The 16,891-nt window shown below is 47.2% G+C and overlaps 1 protein-coding gene, 1 long non-coding RNA gene and 1 pseudogene across 10 annotated transcripts in view; 1 reads left to right on the forward strand and 2 right to left on the reverse strand.

Moving 5' to 3' along the window:
• Positions 1-3,356: 3,356 nt before the first annotated feature.
• On the reverse strand, positions 3,357-3,476 carry LOC130343007 (U2 spliceosomal RNA; annotated as a pseudogene).
• An 11,125-nt stretch (positions 3,477-14,601) lies between these two features.
• THBS4 (thrombospondin 4) overlaps positions 14,602-16,891 on the reverse strand; it is a 127,305-nt gene continuing 125,015 nt past the window's right edge. For all 8 annotated transcript variants that reach the window (XM_056541588.1, XM_056541587.1, XM_056541586.1 and 5 more), the window contains 2 exons: positions 16,722-16,861; positions 14,602-15,504 (listed from right to left, as the gene is read on the reverse strand). In XM_056541588.1, coding sequence (XP_056397563.1) covers positions 15,452-15,504; positions 16,722-16,861 — 193 coding nt within the window. In that variant the 3' untranslated portion in view covers positions 14,602-15,451. The remainder of the gene's footprint in view (positions 15,505-16,721; positions 16,862-16,891) is intronic.
• LOC130292912 (uncharacterized) overlaps positions 15,520-16,891 on the forward strand; it is a 66,107-nt gene continuing 64,735 nt past the window's right edge. For both annotated transcript variants that reach the window (XR_008848158.1, XR_008848157.1), the window contains exon 1: positions 15,520-15,713. This is a non-coding gene — a long non-coding RNA (uncharacterized LOC130292912). The remainder of the gene's footprint in view (positions 15,714-16,891) is intronic.

Genomic DNA, 16,891 nt, shown 5'->3' on the forward strand with positions numbered 1-16,891 from the left:
GGAGTAGACATGTTTTACTATCCTAAGGCAAAGCTGTCTTTTTGTTTTTACAACATAGAATCTGCCACATGGGCATGCAATACACAACCAATTTGGTTCTACAGGTATTTAGCTGTTTTGCTGTTATCTGGGTGCCTCCTGGGCGGTAATCTTCTTTTCTTCTGTATACATCACAGATCCTTGGTAAGCATGTCCATTACTGTATGACACTTTTTATTTTATAACAAGACAGGAGGCAAGCATTTTTTGTATATTCTCTCTTTACTGCTCAATAATGTTAACAAATAACAGCAAGATAATTGTTAATAAGGATATTGAGAAAAAAAAGGTGTACATATGTAAATGAGCAACACAGGTAGCCAATCAACTGCAGGTACAGGTGATATAAGGTCCAGATAGACCAAACACTTCCTCTTTCTTGCTTCTCATAATGGTATAAGTGTTTAAATTCTATATATATTCATATATTTTCCTGTTGTTAAACTATTTATATTTTTCTGACTATTAATCCCTTATCCTGTATATGTATTCCCCCCCCCCCCCCCCCGTTCATTCGGCATATATATATATTAACACATAACCTATTACCGTTCTCCTACTCTTCTTATCTTCACATACATACTTTATATCCTCCCTTTTTTTCCACTCAAAGCCTGCTGCACTCCTCCGCATCTTCATAATCCCTCTTGCAATCCGCCATCTCCTCTCGGCCGTAATATCGCGAGACTTGTGCTACAACTGGTCCTCAGTTGTCAGCGCGAGATTATACAAATCCCCTCACAGCTTCAGCAGCGTCCTGTCAGCGATGGCACTTCTCTTCACAGCTCCCATACACAGCACGTATTCTTCAGGAACCTCATATAAGTCTATTCATTTATAATTAATTTATAATTATATTACAGCCTGACCTTTGAAAATGCCATTCAAGCCATGGTAGACCAGTCAGTGGCAAAGTCGGTACGCTCTGCCATGTCATCGATCCCTGATGTGGTAGCCAGGTTTGTGGCTGTCACGATGCCGGCTGGCAGGTAGTGGATCCTCTGTGCCAGAGAGGGATTGGCGTGGACCGTGCTAGTGGATCGGTTCTAAGTCACTACTGGTTTTCACCAGAGCCCGCCGCAAAGCGGGATGGTCTTGCTGCGGCGGTAGTGACCAGGTCGTATCCACTAGCAACGGCTCAACCTCTCTGGATGCTGAAGATAGGCGCGGTACAAGGGAGTAGACAGAAGCAAGGTCGGACGTAGCAGAAGGTCGGGGCAGGCAGCAAGGATCGTAGTCAGGGGCAACGGCAGGAGGTCTGGAACACAGGCTAGGAACATACAAGGAACGCTTTCACTGGCACAATGGCAACAAGATCCGGCAGGGAAGTGCAGGGGAAGTGAGGTGATATAGGGAAGTGCACAGGTGAAGACACTAATTGGAATCACTGCGCCAATCAGCGGCGCAGTGGCCCTTTAAATCGCAAAGACCCGGCGCGCGCGCGCCCTAGGGAGCGGGGCCGCGCGCGCCGGGACAGGACCGAGGGAGAGCGAGTCAGGTACGGGAGCCGGGGTGCGCATCGCGAGCGGGCGCTACCCGCATCGTGAATCGCATCCCGGCTGGCAGCAGAATCGCAGCGCCCCGGGTCAGTGGATCTGACCGGAGCGCTGCAGCGGAGAGAGTGTAGCGAGCGCTCCGGGGAGGAGCGGGGACCCGGAGCGCTCGGCGTAACAGTGGCCATGGCTATATCTCACCCAGGACCTCCACATTCTCCCAAAGCATGTCCTTCTACACCATCAGACCAATTCTGATCAGCAGAGGACCCTACCTCTAAATTGGCCAGAGGTTGGAAACACCTAGGGAAAACCTCCCATAAAAGACAACTTTTGTCTATCGGTCCAGCAAATGCCCAGAAAAATCCAAATGGGCCAAGGACCAGGTTTCTGTGGTAATTCCTGATGCTACACAGAACCCCATACCCTCTACCCGTGAGGAGATAGTTGACAAACGGGTTTCTAAAGCTTCTAAGGATTCTGCTAGAAACAAGCCTAACTCTTACGTTTCCTCCCCAGACCAATCTTCCTCTGATGAGGATGATATAATTTTTTCAGACAGAGAGGATGACTCAGACTATGAGAATATCTACGAAGATGGAGATGAGTTATTGAGTTTTGAGGACCCCAAATCTACTATTTTAGATTAGGGTGTACATTTTTTCAACCCAGATTTAATTAAGCACCCTAGATCGGGTGAGTGGGTTCCCCACCCACTGAATGTTCAGTTTATTAACATGTGGATCAAAAAACCTTTAGATAGGGCCACAAGGAACAAACTTTGTTCTGAATGTCCTCGCCCATCTCTCACACAAAACATGGCGGTTACCCCTGAACTAGATCCCATTTTAATCAAATATTCAAACAAGTCGAGAGAGAACCCAAAGAAAGGGGTTGACCGGTCTTTTAAGATCATTCAAGATCGATTCTTAGATCTTTTGGGGCCACTTACAAAGATTCTCGACCTATCAGAAGAAGCTACTTCTTCAGAGGAACCGGTTGACACTAATGTGTTAAAAGGATGGGCCCAACGGGCTATCTGCATGTTCGGTAATGTCAATTCTTCTATCTGCACAGAGAGAAAAAGTTTTTTTTTTTTTTTTTTTTTTTTTTTTTTTATATCTAAGAGCCGAGGAACGTGCTCTCGAATCACCCAAAGTGCAAGAAAAAGTGCAAAGGTGTTACACTAAAAAAACGTGCACAAAGGATGTGGTCTATCGCAAGCCCTTCTCAGATAGGAGAGAGGCCCCCCAACAAACCTTACCCTTCGCCTCCGGACCAAAAGGTACCTGCGAGGTTCTAGGTTTGATGTCCCTTTTTGCTGAAGCTACTAAGGGACCACAAATGCTCCCGGCATCCCCCTTGGCGTGAGACAAGGTATCTGCCCGCAGAGCCGATAATGGTCAGTACCCTGCCCAAGCAGGAGTACCCGGGGTTTTTGCAGGGAGGTGAGGAACCTGATGGCCACACACATGTCCCCTAGACCGCTAGGAGGGGCACCCAGAAGGGCTACCACACCCTAACAATCCTGTGAACACACAACACGTAAAAAGTGACACAGTGACAAAAAATAAATAAATAAGTGAATGTGTGGAGGTATACTGCCCAGACATCTGTCCGGATCTATAAAAATATATCTGATCCTAGCCAGAAGGCCGGGAATCAAGAAGTGAGTGCCAAAATGTGAAGAGATCATGGTGCCCGTGCTTCCACTCAGTGAGCCAATACTCCCAGTGAGTTTCAGCACCTCGGGGTAACCACTTCCCGAGGCACTAAAGTACCTCGGCTCTCGACCCTCTCAGCCTCATGGCGAGACCCAGAGGAAACAGGTCACATCGGGGCAGCTGTCAAGCTGATTCCTCAGAACCAGCCCCAGAACACCTGCATGAAACTGATAAGAACAGATACTACACTTGATCTTAGCCAAAAGGCTGAGAAAAAGATCTGTGCTTATGAAATTAGACCCAAAGCTAATTCATTTAGCGACTTCCGATTCTACGCCCCCTACTGATGGATGTCTTTTTGGTACTTCCTTTATGAAGGAGATAAATAAGTATGTAGGATTGTTCTCATCCCTCGACAAGGCACAATCATCTCTACGTAAGGTTTGTCAACCCAGAGTTTTTGCCAAAGCTGGGAAACGTAGGGGACGTTTTCCCAGCCGCCAACTTATGAGGGACAACCTCAATCCCGAGCCCCTCCCCGTACAGATAGATTCCAACCTCCTTCAAACCAATACCTGACCACCTCATTTTTTCCCTCAGGATGAAGACCTTGGTGTGCCAGAAGTCATCATGGATACTCAAAGTCTAGACCCACTTCAGTTAAGTGTTATTCCACATTTGTCTTCTCAAATTCCTTCAGGAGGGAGAATAACTCATTTTATCCATGTCTGGAATATGATCACATCAGATACATGGGTCCTAAATACAGTCATGGGTTATCAAATAGAGTTTGTATTTCCCCTCACACAATCTCATCCTCCTCATCCAATACAATTTTCAAAAGAAGATCAAAATCTGGTGAATTTAGAAGTTCAGGAACTATGTTCCAAAGGCGCAATAATCAAGGTCCCTCCTCAATCAACAGGTTTTCTGAGCAACCTGTTTTTAGTATAATAAAAAAAAAGAGAGACAGAGGTTTCAGACCTGTTATAAATCTGAAAACCCTCAACAACTTTGTATCTTACCAACATTTCAAAATGGAGGGTATTCACCTACTGAGAGATCTATTATTACAAGGCGATTGGCTAACCAAAATAGATCTCAAAGACACACCTACAATCTCAATCTTACCTATAATTTATATGGGAAGGTCAAAAGTAGCAATTTTCCAGTCTACCTTTCAGGCTATCATCAACACCCTGGTGTTTCACGAAACTACTCAAATCAGTGGTAGCTATCCTGAGATCCCGAGGTGTTCGTCTGATAATATACTTAGACGACATCCTCATTATGGCCTAAATTCTCTCACAAATTCATCTTCATACTCATTGGACCCTGTCATTACTCACCAATCTAGGGTTTCTCATCAACACAGAGAAATCCATTATGATTCTGACACAAGAGGTAGTATTCCTAGGGTTTATTGTCAACACTCTTTCTGCGACCCTGAGCCTTCCCTCCAGGAAATTGAGAACTATCAGAAACGCCTCAAAGCACAACATTTCAGGGAAGATTTGGCGTATTCAGTTGAGATAGCTGTCACGGACGAGACCAAAGAAGAACTTCTTTGGTGGCTACATCACGTTCAATCTTGGAACGGGAAAGCCATCTTCAATGTACACCCAGATCTAGTCATAGAGTGGGACGCCAGTCATCTGGGATGGGGTGCTCGATGCGGTCCTGTTCCACAGGAGGCAAATGGTCCACGGAAGAATCTCTTCTTCACATAATTGTTTGGAACTCCCAGCACAGTGGTTCTTAACCTTGTTGGAGGTACTGAACCCCACCAGTTTCATATGCTCATTCACCGAACCCTTCTTAATTGGAAAAAAAATATATGATTTTTTCAAATTCAAAACATAGGAGGTATATATTTAAGTATATATTTATACATAGGTGCACAAAATGAACAAAACCATTGAAAAACAAAACCATTAAGAACAAAGAACAAAACCATGAAAACATGATTTTCATACAAAAACATAATGAATATTTACAGGCAGTGTTCCCCCACACATTAGGCCCTAATGCAGGGGTCTTCAAACTTTTTAAACAGGGGGCCAGTTCACGGTCCCTCAGACCATTGGAGGGCCGGACTATAGTTAAAAACAAAACTATGAACAAATTCCTATGCAATTTTATGTATCTTATTAGTGGACTACCCCTTTACGTACGCAGCACAGCTCCCCCACATTAGGTAGGCAGCACAGTTCCCCCCACATTAGGTTGGCAGTATAGATCCCCCCCCCCACATTAGGGTATAGTTCCCTCACATTAGGCTGGCAGTATAGTCCCCCCCCCCCACATTAGGTTGGCAGTATCAGTCCCCCCACATTAGGTTGGCAGTAGTTTCCCCCACATTAGGTTGGCAGTATAGTTCCCCCCACATTAGGTTGTAGTTCCCCCACATTAGGCTGGCAGTATGTTCCCCCACATTAGGTGCAATATAGTCCCCACATTAGGCTGGCAGTATGTTCCCCCACATTAGGTGCAATATAGTCCCCCACATTAGGCTGGCAGTATGTTCCCCCACATTAGGTGCAGTATAGGCCCCCCACATTAGGTGCAATATGGTCCCCCACATTAGGCTGGCAGTATGTTCCCCCACATTAGGTGCAATATAATCCGCCACATTAGACTGGCAGTAGGTTCCCCCACATTAGGTGCAATATAGTCCCCCACATTAGGCCGGCAGTATGTTCCCCCACATTAAGTGCAATATAGTCCCCCACATTACGTTGGCAGTATAGTCGCCCACATTAGGTGCAATATAGTCCCCCACATTAAGCTGGCAGTATGTTCCCCCACATTAGGTGCAATATAGTTCCCCACATTAGGTGCAATATAGTCCCCCACATTAGGCTGGCAGTATGTTCCCCCACATTAGGCTTGCAGTATAGTCCCCCACATTATGTTGGCAGTATAGTTCCCCCCACATTAGGTGCAGTATGTTCCCCCACAGACATACAGCCTCCAGCCATACAGTATGGCTGTATGCCTGTGTACTGCCCCACTTCAGTGTTCCGACCACCGCTACTCAATGGTCGGAACACTGAAGCTGACGCGCCGCTGGTAAACACTTACCAACTGCCAGCGGGCGTCCTTGCTTCTTCTCCGCTCCTCCACGCTCCGTTGCCATGGGCGCACGCATGGGACGTCAGTGACGTCCCTGCGTGCGCTAGCTCCCGGCGGTCCCCGCGTTTTTAAAGTAAACGCGGGGCCGCAGGGACTTAACAGAGGCATCCCTGAGTTCCGAAAGCATCTTATGGAACACAGGGATGTGCCGAGGCAAAAGCACCCGGCAGGCCTCCCCCACCGAACCCCCGAGACTGACTCACCGAACCCCTGGGGTTCGATCGAACCCAGGTTAAGAACCACTGTCCTAGCAGGTTTCTTTGCCCTCAGGAGTTTCATGGAGGACAAATCACACTGCTGCATCCTTCTCCGGATGGAAAACATATCAGCAGTACAATATGTCAATTGCTTAGGAGGTACCAAGTCAGAGACTCTTGCCAAAGATTTTTGGCATTTTTGTCTTGATAGAGATATCAACCTGAAAGCGGAATATCTCCCAGGACTTTCCAACTCTGTCGCAGACTGGTACTCTAGTTTTTTAGTGGATTACAGCGATTGGAGACTGGACCCCGAGATTTTTCATCATCTCAATTGTCTTTGGGGCCCCTTACATCTGGACCTCTTTGCATCCCATTTAAATCACCAATTGAATCGCTTTTTCAGCTGGCGCCCCGATCCGGAGTAGGAGGGAATAGATGCTCTGATCCAATTCTGGCCCCCAGAACCTCTGTATGCCTTCCCTCCCTTCTCTCTAATCCCGAGAGTCCTACAATTTATCAAGAGCCAGAAATTGATGGTTACTCTGATAGCTCCATGGTTGTCGAATCAACTATGGTTCCCTCAAATTCTAGGGATGATTATGGATTTCCTTTGGATTCTCCCATCACATCCGTCAATACTACTGAATCCCTCGGGGGATTCTCATCCTCTCAGTGTATCCAATCATCTCATACTTGTGGCTTGGCACATGTTGGGAATCCCAGCTCGAATCCAGAATTTTCACAGACAACTAGAGACATTCTCTCAGATGCCTTGGCTCCAGGTACCAGATCGGCTTACCGATCAGCCTGGAAGCTTTGATCTGATTGGTGCATTCAAAGATCTCTGGATCCCATATATGCACCTTTAACTCACATTCTAAATTATTTATCTGGATCTTTTGATATGGGTAAAGCCTATAGAACAATTAATTAACAATTAACCCATTCTTTCTCTTCCGGTAGGTAAACATCCTTTAGTCTGTAAACTTATGAAAGGCATCAGATTCAGATGCCCTCCTTCACCCAAATATAACTCCACTTGGGATGTTAATATGATTCTCAACCTTTTCCTTACATGGGAAGATAATGATAATCTATCTTTGAAAATCCTTTCTTTTAAATTTACTGTGGTGTCCCGGTACCGTATTTCATACGTTACCTTTGTAGAGGTCCCCAATAGTCATAGTCCCTAGGACGTCGGGGTCCCTCTTCTGTAGTCATCCCCTTATCACCCATCAGTTAGTCTATAACTATATAGAAGTACTTATAAATATAAGCATAGATATATGTATATATGTAATTGCCTACCTGTTCAGGCGTAGCAGGACCTGCGGGTCACGAGATTAGATTAAAACTCTATGGTTTTGCTACAGGACCTTTGGAGGTTCCCATGACGTGTTCACCCACAATGCAATGTAACGGTGAGTGACAGTTGTTATGGACCAATCCAAAACGGCCAGCCCCTGCCCATATAAGGGACCTGCGCCATCTTGATCCCTCTCTTGGGTTGCTGACTCTGGAAGAGGTAGGACCTCCGCAGCTTACAAGATAATTTACTAGGCCAAAGCCTTGCGGCCTCGGCCTCTAACATAGCGGATAGACTAAGCAATTCCCTGCTACTCACCGCAAGATCGCTGGACCTAAACGCACCCTTAAATCCAGCGGATCTCTGCTATACAATCCCTAAGAAGCTAAATTGAGCTTATCTGATCCCAACCAACTGTCAATCGCTGCTCAAGCTATATGCATAGAGACTCTGTTATCTGGACTGTTACTATTGCTGCATGTACAGAAATTCTTCAGTAAAAGTTCCTGCAAGTTTTCAGTTAACAGTGGTTGTGGACAATCCTTTATTTCTACATCACCTATTGCTCTTGGGAAGGGTGGCTATAGACCTGTCAAGAATACAGCATTTAACCCTCACCCTGGCGTCACGAGTGACAAGGGTTAACAGCGCCCTTAACTATCCTGAACAGCAACACCCTAACTACCCTACACCCCCACAAGGCTTTATCCCAATTCCGCTGCCACATTACCGTCCTCCTATGCCTCATTACTTTCAAATGAATCTCTGATGTGAAAGCATTGGATATCTCCAGAAAACAATATTATCCTAATGGTGTTCAATTCACTGTGTGTCGACGGACAAAAACTAATATCTCCTCAGTTTTCAATCCTTCTTTTCCTCAACAACAAAAACTTTGTGTTGTCCAATGTTTACAATCTTACGAACGTTGAACAAAAAATCTCAGAAATGCTTTTTTTCCTCAACTTCTAATTTCTTTCTGTAAACCTTTTTTTTACAAGTATCCTCTTCTACTCTAGCCAGATGGGTTAGACAAACTATGTCTTTGGCAGGAATTGATATCTCCCTGTTTGGAGCTCACTCTACCGGAGGAGCCATGTAAACCAAGGTTTGTCAAGCAGGAGGTTCCTTGTCTGACATCATGAAAGCCTCAGACTGGTCTTCTGAGTCCACATTTAAAACCTTTTATTTTCGACCTGACCCCCATGTTTCTATGGTAGTATTATAGTCTATATATATCTACATATTAATTTGTAAAAATGTTTTTCTTATGATGAGTTCTTATAGCTTATAGCCTGTCTTGTTATAAAATTGGAGATTTTCATAGTCCTAATGAAGTAAAATATTGATTTTATTTAAGACAGGAGGCGAGCATTTTCCCTCCCTATCCCATCCCTTACTATTAACATGTTTTTGATTTTTTTCAGCCTGAAACCATTTGGATTGGTATTCTACGATGGATTTATCTTTTCTGTTTCCTGTTGGACTTTCCATGTTTCTTCTTGAGTTCTTCCACAAGCTTGAGGATTTTACCTGCTTACCTATTCTTCCTTCCAACTATAAGATCTACCTCACTTTGGTTGTCAAGATTTGGATTGTATGCTGTCCTACATCATCACCCTCATCTACAAGTTATTTTCAGGACCTTCTCTTCATTCTAATTAGGACCTTGTTATTGTTTTTCATTATTTATCTTATTCTTTTTCCTCGCATTAAGAAAGAGGAAGTGTTTGGTCCGTCTGGACCTTATATCACTTGTACCTGCAGATGATTGGTTACCTGTGTTGCTCATTTACATATGTACACCTTTTTTCCCTCACTGGCAGCGGAGATACCATGATCGCTACGGTCTTAAGAACTCCGAGCATTGTGGTAGAGATTTTGCGTAGTACGATTGCAGTACCTTTCGTTTTTATTAGAACCGCAATTCTCAAGAGCATACCACCTGAAGATCGTCTCCTGCCTGCCTCGGAACATCTGAAGAAGGAGAAGATCTTGAAGACTGCAGCTCCGGAAGAAGCCGACGAAGAACCTGGAAGAAGGGAATCGGCGGTGAATTCCGGAACAGCGGCGAAGACGAAGGCGGCGCAGAATCTTTTCGAAGAAACTCTCTGCCTCTGGAGAAGGATTTGCATAGTTCCTCCCACCGGGACAGGATCTGCATAGCTCCTCCCACCCGGGAAAGAAGACTTTGCGAAGCCTCTCTCCACAAGCAAGGAAGCGGAAAAGAGCCTGCTGGAAGAAGCCATGGCCTCAACCAGCAAGTCCACCCAGGAAGCTGCAGGGCAAGGCCTGGAGGTTCAGCCCCAACCACAGCAAGCTTCAACCTCCACCACGGCAAGGCAGAAGGGTGGCAGAATTCCCAATCCTGAAGCTCCAACCCTGGAGCCCTGGATAAGGCAGACTGTCGCCTTGAAGATCAAGCCCATGGACAGAAGGGTGCCAGACATGTCCCACGACGTGTTCTGCAAGAAGATGCTGGCGGATCAAGGCTTCTCCACGGCTGACACCCTGGGAATAGCAACCTTCTTTTCTGGAATCTTCTACATCACCTTTGCCACCATTGGGACCTGTAGAAGATACTGGGAGGTGGTGAAAGCGGCGAGTTCCGAATCCCCTTTCTCTCGCTTTGTGGGCAACTGCCCTATTCAAAGAGAGGAGAGGCGGGTGACGGTCTCAATGTGGAACCCACACACCCCAGGCACGGACATCTCGACCTTCCTGAAGCGCTTCTGCACCGTGGTGAGGGAGCCCACCCGCATCCTGAACTCCCTCGGATACTGGACCTGCAAGTGGTCTGTGGTCGTCAGACTGAACAAGAACCTTGCTTCTCCAGACGGACTACAGCACCTGCCAATGACATTTTCCTTGGGCAACTCCACAGGACTTATCTTCTACCTGGACATGCCGCAGACCTGCAGGAGATGTGGCAAGATGGGCCACGAGGGCAAGGACTGTAAAGAGGATGCCTGCAGGTTTTGCCGTGTGACAGATCACACAACCAAGGACTGCCCCAAGAGCAAGACCTGCAACCTCTGCGGATTGGCAGCCCACAGCTACAAGGACTGCCCCCAGAGGGAGAGAACATGGGCATCTGTGGCAGCGAGAGCACCAAAGCCAGCCCCAGCTCCGGAGCCAGCAGCACGGATGGCCAAGCCGACCAAGGAGGGTAAGAAGGCGAAAGCCACCACACCTGCCCCGTCCCTCCCCTGCCCCTCCCGGCCCTGCCCCTCCCGCCCCATCCCCTGCCCCTCCTGCCCCATCCCGTCCCACCCCTGCCCCTCCTGCCTCATCCCGTCCTGCCCCATCCCGTCCCACCCCTGCCCCATCCTCCCCTGCCCGGCCCACCCCTGCCCCGGCCTCCCCTGCCCGGGCACTCTCTCCTGCCCCCTGCCCCACCCAGCCTCCTTTCTCTCCTGGCCCAGCAGCACCTAAGCCCCCTCCAGCTGCTGGTGCCCGCCCTTCGGAGGACTTTCCTGTGATTCCTCCCCCAGGTACCATACAGAGGAAGAGGAAAGGAAGGGACAACGCATCAGAAGAGTCCCACAAAAGAAAGATTATCGAGACCTGCGAGACCCCTCAAGCTTCAGATGAGGAGGAGGAGATGGAGCAGGTCTGCGAGAGCCTTGAAGCTTCAGAAGGAGAGGAGGAGATGGAGCAGGTCCAAGCAGAACCAGTCCAAGCTCAATCTATGGAGGAGCTGCTGCAGGACCCAGAGGTCAAGAAAATCCTGGACACTCCGGCCAACACGGTCTACGACGAGTTCTTGGAAGGGCGCTATGAGAAGCCACAGGAGCCGACAGGCACCAGAGAAGAGGACCCGCCCGACCAGAGTGGTAACTAGTATCTGAACTAACCTCTCTTTTTATTCCCATGGCTGATCTCAACATCTTCTGCATTAATGCGAGGAGTATTAGAGCTTGGTTTAGATTTCAGACTGTCCTTACGTTCTTAGATTCTCAGAGGTGTGATGTTTACATGCTGCAGGAATGTGCTTTGTCTGCTTCTAGGTCTTACAACCATCTGGCCAGGCAGTGGCATCACGGCCCTTCCTACTGGTCTGGTGGGGGTGACAATAGGTCTGCGGGGGTGGCCATCCTGATCAGGGGAGGTAACTTTGCACTTGATTCCGTCCGGGAGCTCGTCTGTGGCAGACTTCTTGTCGCAGACGGTTCCTGGGCGGGTGAGCCCGTGCGGCTCATCAACGTGTATGCCTCCCCTGAGAGGGATGTCCGACTGGAGGTTCTCCAGGCCCTGCGGGCTGAACTCGCCACCACTAGGGCAGTAGTGTTGGGTGGTGACTTCAACTGCCCCATTGAGGTGGACGGGCGCAGTTCTGGCACATCCGCCAACCTGGACGTGACATCTAAACTGCTGATTGAGATGGTGACTGAGGCATCCTTGCAGGACGTTGTTGGGTCCATCGGGAACGGCTCCGTAAACTATACGTGGAGCCGCCCTGATGGCTCGCTCCGTTCTCAGATAGACTTCATCTTCACTTCGAGAGCAGTCAGAAAGGTGTCGTACTCTATGGTCCCCTGCTTCTTCTCTGACCACAGGGCCATTCGATTCCGGGGGACTCTGGGCCATGGATTCCCACCTGGCCCAGGCTCCTGGAAGTTGAATTGTGCCCTGTTGGAGCAGAGGGAGGTCATGGAGGAACTTAGGGATGCGTACCTTGTATGGCGTAATGATAAATGTATGTTTAAGTGCATCAGCGATTGGTGGGAATATGTTAAAGTCGAATTCCGTTGTTTCTTTCAGGCAAAAGGCAGACGCCGCCGCCCTGGTCAGCTTAGATCAGGAGAAGGCATTCGACCGTGTCTCCCACGCATTCATGGACAGGGTTTTGCGCAGGCTAGGTCTGGGGAAGATGTTTTGCTCTTTTGTTAACGTTATGTATTTTGACATTCACAGCACGGTGTTGGTGAATGGCTGGAAGACTGACCCCTTTCCCATCCTTTCAGGGGTTAGACAAGGCTGCCCTCTTTCACCTCTTCTTTTTGTTTGTGTTATAGAGCTCTTCGCTGAGACTATTCGGCAGAATGGAGAGATCAGAGGGATCACCGCACCAGGACCAGATCGCTACGAGGTCAAGTGCTCGCTCTACATGGACGACGTGACCGTCTTCTGCGCTGACCAGCGTTCGGTGACTGCGCTCGTCCAGACCTGCGAGGACTTCGGCAGAGCTTCGGGGGCAAAAGTCAACTGCGGGAAGTCGGAGGCCATGCTCTTCGGGGAGTGGCACCTGGCTTCTTCCGCCCCCTTCCCCTTCACAGTTAAGCCGAACTTCATTCAAATTCTTGGATTCTGGTTCGGGAAGGAAGGAGCGGCCCTTAAGTCTTGGCAAGACCGACTAGGAAGGATAAACTCGAAGATCGGACTGTGGAGCTCCAGAAAGCTCTCGATGGAAGGCAAGGCACTTGTCCTGCAGAGTGAAGTTTTGCCTGTGCTCCAATATACTGCACAGGCCTGGCCTCCCCATACCGCCGTTTGCAAGGCCATCACCCGGACAGTGTTTGGCTTCATCTGGGGCAAAATGGACAGAGTCAAGAGGACCGTGATGTACAAGGAGCCCCGCAAGGGTGGGAAGGGAATACCCAACATCCCCACTCTGCTGAGGGCCTCCTTTGCATGTGTCACCATGCAGCGGACTCTTGTTGAAAAGAATGGCTCAGCAGGCAGGTCCATGTCTCGCTTGCTTCTCATGCCCCTCTGGAGACAGCTGGGCTGGGACAAGTGGGACAGCTCCATCCCTTACAACTGGAACACACCCTGGTTCTATGGGGATGTTGTCCGGTTTGTGAGGGAGCACCAGCTGGAAGGACTGAAACCCGACCTATGGAAGCCAAAGACAATCCACAAGCTCATCCGAGCTAAGAACTTGACCGAGCTGGTTCCGGGACTCCCCGCAGCCACTGCAGATACAGTTTGGAATAATGTGGCCTCAAAGTGGCTTACCAATGGACACAAGGACTTGTTGTGGATGGCCGTCAAGGGAGGACTCTCTCTCAGGTCATTCATGCATGCCTGCAACCTGTGCAAGACCCGGTACTGCCCCCGGTGCCCCTACGTGGAGGAAACATCTTTTCACGTGTTTTGGCAGTGCCCCTTTGCACAGGGTCTGTTGGACACCCTAGAACATGAACTCAGAGACTCTGTACCCAGGAGCTGCCTATCGTACCATTCGGTGCTTTACGGTCTGTTCCCTGGGACCCACGACGTGGAGGCCATCCAGGAGGCCTGGCGCCTTATGAACTGTTTTAAGGACGTAGTGTGGCTTGCCAGGAACCGCCTCATGATCAACAGGGAAAACATGTCCGTCCGGGACTGCCGCAGGTTCATCAAGAACCTGCTTAGAGACTATTCGATCTTGGACAGCCCGGCCGTTGATGAGGAAGAAGAGGAGTGAAGACCCCTCTCCTCCTCCCATGTCTCCCTGAAGATACAGCCCAGCAGTTTGGCCCTGTGATCCGCCCCCTCTCCACCCCCACATAGTCACCCACATCCCTACCCTGATCACAGATTGTATTGTTTTGTTTTTCGATCTCTTGTGCCTTTCTATTACAGGATTGAGCTGAGTGTTAGAGTAGCATGGTGTGCGATGTATAGCTTAGGGAACCTTTGCTGTGTATTGTACTATCATGCTTTGTGTGACTGTAATTTATTGTATGACTTGTAATGACTGAACGGAAAATAAAGCTCTTTCAATCAAAAACACCTTTTTTCCCTCAATATCTTTATTATCAATGATCTTGCTGTTATTTGCTAACATTATTGAGCAGTAAAGAGAGAGTATGCAAAAAATGCTCGCCTCCTGTCTTTAATAAAATCCCAATTTTACGTCATTAGGACTAGGAAAATCTCCAATTACTAAAGTCACCTTATGTTGGATAAACCCTTTAAATAGGGCAGCATATAGCCCTTGACACTGCCTCAGCGTCCGGAACATTTTGTTATGAATGCCGGGTGCGGGGGTCATGACATCATGCTAAGCCCCCTCAATGCAAGCCTTTGGGAATGGGCGTGGCAGCTGCCACCACGCCCCCTCCCATAGACTTGCATTGAGGGGGTGTGGTGTGATGGCATGATGGGCATGGCCGTGACATCACGACACCTGCACCCAGCGTTTGGAACAAAATGTTCCGAACGCTAGAGCAGTGGAGTACCCCTTTAAGTCACACAAAGTAAAGGAGAGGGAACTTCTTCTAACATTTAGAGCAGTAAACTGTTCTTTTCAAAGGTCTCTTTCCCACCAAACACCCAATCTCCACCACATTGGCCACAACCTACTATGGGATTCTAGAACAGAGGTGCCAACAGACCTTGCTCTAGACCCAGGCATCTCTTATCTTACACTGCTACTGGGTATTATAACCAAGTTGCACACTTCTTACCGTGGAGTGCCAACACATCCTAAATTGTGCCTTTGGGACATCTGACAGTCTGACCTAATTTTAAACCTTTTTTATTGTATCTGTTTCATTTCACATACATTCATGTACAGCGGTATAAAAAGAACTTTGTTACATCAGAGATCATTTCCTTATCAACAAATAAAAATGCGATTACAGCAAAACAACAAATAAACTTCTTCCGTGGTGCTCTGCTCCTTTAACTTGCAAACTGCTGAGCTTGAAAAGCTTGAAAGTCCTCAGGGATTGTGTCTGGAAATGAAGAGGAAAAACACATTATCTCACAGCCTGAATGTTGTTCCTCTACTGGCAAGAGGAAACAACAGCGATTATTCTTCTGAAAAGTTAAATATTTAGTACCATTAGATATGCATACGGAGCAAGATGTTTTCTGTGGTTTGTGCTAACTTGCAAAGCCCACATTACCTCAATACCTAAAATGACACAAAAGTCTTGGACAGGTAGGTTTTCACCTCTGCTACTCTTTTCTCATGTCTTCATTGAGCTATAGGACATGTAACAACAGCACGTCGAGGGTTAATGTGCTTTTCTTTTACTCTTGTATTGCACTTTCCTAATATTGCACTAATGTGTTATCTATGTTTGCCTATGTGTATCACAATGCATAATGTATTCCTTACAAGTTAGTGACATCTACTGGAGAAAATGTGTCATGGCAGAGCAAGCACCAAGGGTTATATTGTAAAATGTATATTCTGTATATAGTTAAGAAAGTACTAGAAACGGAGTAGTCCCAAAGAAGGGGTTTGCTTTAATTTGTAGCCTGTGTTCTGCAGAATAGTTCTGTAGTATGCAGTTTTGAAGTAGTCAGTAGTGGTGTGCAGAGGTACTGAGTTCCTTCACCAAGCCTTAGACCTCAAATAGGTCTATACAATCCAGCAAATAGAGCATTACATCCAAGTTGCCAGTCCATTCCAAAGGGGTTTTCTTCAACCAAGTATATAGTTTATTTTCAACTGGTCAGCAGTCCTAAGGATTTTCTTGAGACAACAAGGACCAGGGAGGATTTACAAGATCCTTGTTGCAACCAGGACCTGAAAAGCTTCTAGAAATGCCTGGTCAAGTACAGAGTGGCAAGTAAGGCTGATCTACATATCACAGCTGGGAACTGTAAATTAAAGAGGAACTACAAGTAACAAGAGTATCCCATCTGGGGAGAATATTCAAAGGACTGTGAGTAACTTAAATCTTTTATTGGATGAATAGAGAAGCTAGGGAGATAAGACAGCGCAAGCCAAGAATATTTGTATATTGCATATTGAAGAAATCAATAATATTGTATTGCAAGAAGTTCTAAGGAATTTTTGTTGTCTGATGTTATTTCGGACCTAACCTCTAACTATACACCCTTCTACTGCTCCAACTTTTCTACACCCTGCAGCAGGCCTTTAGATGTTCTTTTTGTAGGATTTTATTTTTTTAATTTTTAAAGTATGTGGACAATTTACCGTTACACCGATACTTCAGATTGGACCAGATAATGTTTTCCTGTGAGAAGCAGAATACTCCAAGTCTTCCACCACGCATTGTGGTATCCACAGTGACTCCCGAATCTGCTACCAGCTCACTACCTTCATAGAACCTTGCCCTGAAATAGTATTTTCACTTTGTTATATAT

The sequence above is a fragment of the Hyla sarda genome, chromosome 1, assembly GCF_029499605.1.
Source record: "Hyla sarda isolate aHylSar1 chromosome 1, aHylSar1.hap1, whole genome shotgun sequence".
Lineage (NCBI taxonomy): Eukaryota > Metazoa > Chordata > Amphibia > Anura > Hylidae > Hyla > Hyla sarda.